The 6,008-nt window shown below is 38.9% G+C and overlaps 1 protein-coding gene across 4 annotated transcripts; it reads right to left on the bottom strand.

Moving 5' to 3' along the window:
* Positions 1-1,437: 1,437 nt before the first annotated feature.
* LOC113733115 (serine/arginine-rich splicing factor RS40-like) lies at positions 1,438-5,767 on the bottom strand. 4 transcript variants are annotated; one of them, XM_027259267.2, is made up of 8 exons: positions 5,573-5,712; positions 5,420-5,485; positions 4,082-4,211; positions 3,164-3,399; positions 2,847-2,959; positions 2,491-2,729; positions 1,855-2,118; positions 1,438-1,709 (listed from the first exon to the last, which is right to left on the bottom strand). In XM_027259267.2, the coding sequence occupies exons 4-8, from the start codon at positions 3,294-3,296 to the stop codon at positions 1,673-1,675; spliced, it is 786 nt and encodes a 261-aa protein (XP_027115068.1). In that variant the 5' UTR covers positions 3,297-3,399; positions 4,082-4,211; positions 5,420-5,485; positions 5,573-5,712; the 3' UTR covers positions 1,438-1,672. The 4 variants fall into 4 exon arrangements, with proteins under 4 accessions (XP_027115068.1, XP_027115069.1, XP_027115066.1 ...); XM_027259268.2 differs by lacking the exon at positions 3,164-3,399 and having other exon boundaries at positions 5,573-5,767; XM_027259265.2 differs by having other exon boundaries at positions 2,847-3,399.
* Between the last annotated feature and the right edge of the window lie 241 nt (positions 5,768-6,008).

Below are 6,008 nucleotides of genomic sequence, written 5' to 3'. Positions count from 1 at the left end.
GACAAGATGTAAGTGATTTTGTTTATATCATAAGTAGTTTTCTAATTATTTTCTTATATTTTTAATTAAATTTTCATCTTATAAATATTTATTATTGCACCAATGTATTGTGCTGACTGCTGAGTTCAAAATGGAAGAACAGCAGCAGCAACCCACCACAATACGCGGAGGGGACTGTTGGGACCGGTGTAAATATTCCGAGGAGGCAAAGGCGCTCAAGGTTCAGATATAACGACAACCCTCATTGGTTCGTTGCTTTGAAATTTTCGGTTTGATGCAATCCTTCTAGTTTTAGCATGATAGATTTGCTCAAGCAGGAATGCCTGCTGAACCGGAACCAGTCCATCGCAGCCTTTTCGAAAAGGCTACTACAGGACAGCAGCAAATTTTGTAGAGCCTGGATGAGTAGCTGCAAATACCCCAGTCAGCTTTTGAAGTTGCCGGCTGAGGGTTTAGGGATGGGTAGATAATCTTCAGAAGTTGCCGACTTTCTAAGGTTGCTCGACGATTCGGTTTCTTTATGCATTCTTGAGTTCGTTTAAGAAAATGAGAGAAAAAATACCCCAGTCAGCTTCGAGAGAAGGAGAGAGGCGAGAAGGTTTGTGGGTGGGTTAGGGTGGTCTAAGGTCCTATAGGAGGACCTTGGCGGGTGAACCAAGAGACGCGTGGGATGGGGTGGGGCGACGTTGGCTTGCTGGAGTGGTTGCAGGGACGTGACGCTGTCTCCTGTCGGCTGCATTAACCGATGCCTACTACTGCTCTTTTCACTTTTTCCCGCTGCCACCCATTATCTATCATCACTTCTATTACTTTTTGCGTACAAATTTGTACTCCTACGCTGGGCTCCGTTGTCCCGTTGCATTTTCTTTCCTACCACTCTACTAACTTCTTCGTGTGTTTTTCTACCATCGATCCTTCTACAGCTGACGTTTCACCCGCAAAAAAAAAAAAAAGGGTGTCATCTACCCAGTTGCGAAATCCCACTTCTGCATACATCTTTCGTTAACCATTCCTCAGTTTAAAAGTATGGTTTGTAAGTGGTTGATCATCTTTAGACGAGAATGCCGTCATGCAATCGCGTTTCAATACAGCTTTAACATTTAACGACCTCAAATGGAAGTACCTAAATACAGCTTTTGGCTTGTATCCAGGTACTACTATTCAAGTACTTTTAAGCAACCAAAGTTCTGCATCGAGTGAAAACATGAAGCAACTAAGCAGAGCCAATTGCTAATTGCAATCAAACTAAAAACGTCCATGACCCTTTTTGGAAAGCGCAAAAGATGGGGATGAACTATTATGACAACAATGTACCGGCAGCTTATTGATCAGCGATGAAATGACAGGCAACAAAATAGTAGAACCCGTCACCAACTGTCAAACAAACTAGAAGCGCGACGCGATGCATCTCAGACAAAGATCACAACACTAGAAGCATTCAAACAAAAATATCAGAACACTAATTTAAGCATTCAAAGGATAATAATCACAAGTCAAAGTAAAATTCCAAGAAATCATATAGAATCTGTCTACAGATACTAAAATAGAGCAAGTCAACTAACTAAACTAGGTCCACAGACAGCACAAGCACTACAGATTGCGTTGCTAAAGGACATGCAGAGAAAGAGTTGAATTAGATGTTCGTACAAACTGCCACTTGAAACTTCCCTTCTCAAGAACGAGATCTCTCCCGTGGTGGCGGTGAACGACTGCAATAGCCATAAAGATTTAGATGTAGCATCATTACAGGGCCACACCAACCATATAAACCATTATGACATCTTTTTTTTTTTTTTTGGTTAAAGCCAACCAGAAGCAAAGAAGCAACGAGAAGGGAGGAAAAGAGAGTCAAACCTGTGATATCTTTCATTGACGGGACTCTCAGCTCTACCATAGTCAGGACTTCCCCGAGGCTCCGCTCTTGAACTTGGGATTGATCCATGACCATAATCAGGGCTTCCCCTATCCCTGCGGTACGGACTGGGAGATCTCCCACGACCATGCCCTCTTCTATCTGGGGACATATCACGGCCTCGTCTATCAGGGCTGTAACCATTTCTTCTGTCGTCATCATCTCGAATTGCGTACTCAACCGAAATAGCTCTATCCATAAACTTGCTGTCAAGCAAAGTGAAAGTATCCAAATGAAAAGGATCAATGAGACAGTAATAACATATCAAACTATTGTCTATCCCAAAAAGGTCAATTGAGATGACGTGTGGTGCATGAAATCCTACACAGACCAGTACAGAAAAGCAAAATAAAGAGTTGAAAACTATCCAAACAAGCAACATCGTCAACTGTAATGACCTTTTTAGCAAAAAGATCAGCATGTAAAACGAAGTTATTTTATTTAAGTGCTACTAAAATAAATGCATTTTTTTTCCTCAATATTACTATCTGAGTAACAAACTCTGCATTAAACTTGCACCAAACAGGAAATCAAAGGCATATTTTCCAGACTTCTCTTAACAGGGGGAAAAGGGAAACCTCATATGTAGTGCTTCCAATGCTCTAGTGGCATCTTCCTGCAACTCAAACTGCACAAATGCAAAATTCCTTCTGATTCTCACATTTGATATTCTTCCATAAGGGTCAAAGTGCCTCTCTAGGTCCCTTGTCCTAGTATGAATCGGATCAAAGTTTATAACAAACAGAGTTTTTGAAGGTCTTGAATTAGATGAAGATTTTTTTGGGCTCCCACCAGGCCTTCTTATACCACGTTCTTGCTGCACAAAAAAGATTTAGCAGGATTGGTCCTAAGCTAACACTTAAACCAGCTAGAATGTCAATAACAATTCCAGTTTACAAGCAAAGCACCAACTTGGTAAAATAAATGTACAAACCTTGGTCCATTCAACACGAAGTCTACGCCCCTTTCTACCAAACTCTATCCTGTCAAGTCTTCTAATTGCATCATCAGCATCCCGCTCATCTTCCATGTACACAAAAGCAAAACCTGTAGAATCGACACAATGAGAAACCAAACAACAGGTCTCCAGTTTGAAGGTAGACAGTAAAGCTAATTCGCTAAAGTTTTCAATCATTATGCCTCCTTTGTGGGCTCCTGAGACTACTAAACCACAATTACTAAATGGAATTACCAACCGAACCAATGATTCAGAGTGGGGAAATGAGAAATTTGTTGGAGCAAACACAAAACCTGCCATTGGTACCGAGATGATCATGATTTCTATGTGGAACATGTTGGGAATTGAATACTTGACAAAGCATGACAAATGGAAAGGGGCAATGGTCTGAGGTAAGTGTGGGATGGTAGAACCATGGTGGATCATATTGGTCCTTTCGGAAAAACATTAACATGTATCTTGGGAACAAGCCAGAAAAGGGATGCAGAGAACCATCCATCCAGGAAGATCATGGAAAGTCCAAGTAATCCTGCGCCAAAGAAACTGTTGAGCTTGGCGGTTTAACTACAAGAAATACTTGCATTTCTGAAATAAAATCAATAGATTAGTGACATTAAGAAGTTACTATTTGAAGAAACATTTGACCCTTGAAGCTGTCAGCCAAGAGCCCATATGAAGAGTTATGGGCACAATCTTATGTGAGATGCCCAGATTTCACACACACAAAAAAAAAAATCAATTTTAATTCATGGTGCAATTCATCCAAATAACTTAAGTCTAAGCAATTTACACAGACAGAAGATCCCAATCTGTCCTACATAATTCATAAAATTGAATCTAGTCCCATACATACTTTTAAAACTGCTAAAGTACAAAAGATAACAACTTGGAGGCAAACGAAGCTCATACACCATACGATGTTAGACAACAAGACTTGTTATGAGTACTAGTTTGTTATGCACTTCTACATACAACATGAGTATGACAAACTTCAGCATACAGGCAAATTTACAAGTGTTGCAAGTTGCTACAATATTCAGTCACCATGGAGACCATCCAACAACCTCAAGAGGTTCATAATAGGAACCTTCAACCACCAAGTGGTTAGGAGTAAAGAAGAGCCCTGGATTAAAATTAAGACAGATCATGAACTGGTTGGGGAAGTTTTAAGGGTTCCAGTCAAGTAGAGAAGAAAGATTGTATTATAGTACCTGATTTCATATCCACCCTCTCAACCTTCCCATATTTTCTGAAAAGTCGTTCAACATCAGACTGACGTGCATCGAACTCCAGATTCCCACAAAAAATTGGCCTCATATTCCCTGAAGCTCTCAAAAAAACCTATTTCAATCCAGTAATAAACACCCTATTAGACAAATAATTTTGGAGAGCATACCCAATGATAACAAAAAGAATATTCCAATTCATGCATAAAATGATTCATGAACCATAGCTAGTCTCAAATCTACATCAATAAATACAAAAAATACAGGCTCTCTAAACATCCTATAGAGGCAAAGCTTTTCATCTTACTAGTCGGAATACAAACATCCTACCCAAGAAAAACCATGCATTGTACCAGCGAATAATTTGGGATAAACTTTACGATGAGCAAACCATTCTCTCATTTTTGCACACCAATAAGCAACTTAACTGATATACTGGAGATCCCAAAAAAGTCCAACAGGATATGAGATAATTTGAGCAACTACACAGCTAGGCCATATTCCAAGAATGACTACACATTTATATGGAAGTGAAAGCATTATTGCGGTGCAGGAGTCTTCCAAATTGCAACTTATGTTTCATCAAATATATAACTAAACATAACAGAGGCAATTCAAATTTAATAAAGACTACATTCACTATTTATTGCTGTTCATTTTGCTTCACTAAAAAAAAATCTCAAATTAATCAACTACAAGAAACTATTCAACTCATCAAGTCAAATACGTATCACTAATCCCTTGGCCTCCAAACACTTAAAACTTTCTGAGATTCATTCAGCTCTAATTCTCTCCAGGAGATTTTATATCCTTTCAGATTTGAACACTTACACTTCCTTTATGTAGTAAAAAGAAGGGCAACGGAAACAACAATCATATGCATATTCTTATAGCCCCTGCGTTCCATCCAATCAGCCCTCTTCCGCCATTTTGCACTCTTGTGCTAATCTTCCCCTTCCCAAACCCTAAAAATCCCCTTCTTTTTTTTTGCCTGATTCTGCTTCAGTCGTAATTCAACCACTGTCACTGTTTTGTTATTAATTGCATTTATCAGTCCACTTGCATCCTCCGTCTCCACCCAAAAAGGGCATGTAAATCAAATACATTCTAATTTAACTAAAAAAAACGGCGCTAAATCCAGCAAAAAAAAGAAACTTTGACAAGAAATTACATCAAATTCAGAGATTAAAAGTCAAATTTGATCCCAGATAAAAACCAATTGTATAATCAGCAGTTCGCTTTTTAAAGTTGAAAACGGCCAAAAAAAAAAAGATGCTGACTGCACAGAAATATAAAGCCCGAAAAGGGATCCAATATTATTACCGAAAGAAAGAAAATTTTCCAATTAATCGCACGATCTGAGTAGGATCGTTCAGCCCTCGGCAGGACCTGAAAATATTGACAGGATTAGATTAAAAACGGATCTATATTTTTGTTATATGTAAGATTACAGAGAAACGGAAGGAAGCTATAAACCTTTGCAGCAGACGGATTCAGACGAACCCTTGACGGCTGGAGCGGAGATCGCAGGCACAGAGTGAAGAGAAAGATAGCGGCTTTGGCAGATATTTTTATTTAGTGTTCGTATATTTCAGTTAGGCCCATGATGTTTGCAGAAGATAACTTTTTTAGACCCTCATACTTTATAAAGTTTCATCCAGGCCCTTTATTGTCTTGTGCCTCTTGGAGATCTATTGGCAAGGATTCAAGGAATATATAATTACGAGTAATAGAAATGGCAGGTGATGCATTGAAGTGTCGTTGATTAGCCAATAATGGAAGAGTAATACGGAAAGAGTGTAGTGATAGTTATCTAGGAATAGGAATAGAAAGTTTTGTAGATAAGGTATGAGTAGATGATAGTGAACGTTGAAAGGGTATATTTGAAAGAAACAGATAATGACACTTTTTT

The sequence above is a fragment of the Coffea arabica genome, chromosome 2e (assembly GCF_036785885.1).
Source record: "Coffea arabica cultivar ET-39 chromosome 2e, Coffea Arabica ET-39 HiFi, whole genome shotgun sequence".
Taxonomy (NCBI): Eukaryota; Viridiplantae; Streptophyta; class Magnoliopsida; order Gentianales; family Rubiaceae; genus Coffea; species Coffea arabica.
The sequence above is the reverse complement of the archived record's forward strand: the minus strand, read 5'-3'. Positions and strand labels throughout refer to the sequence as shown.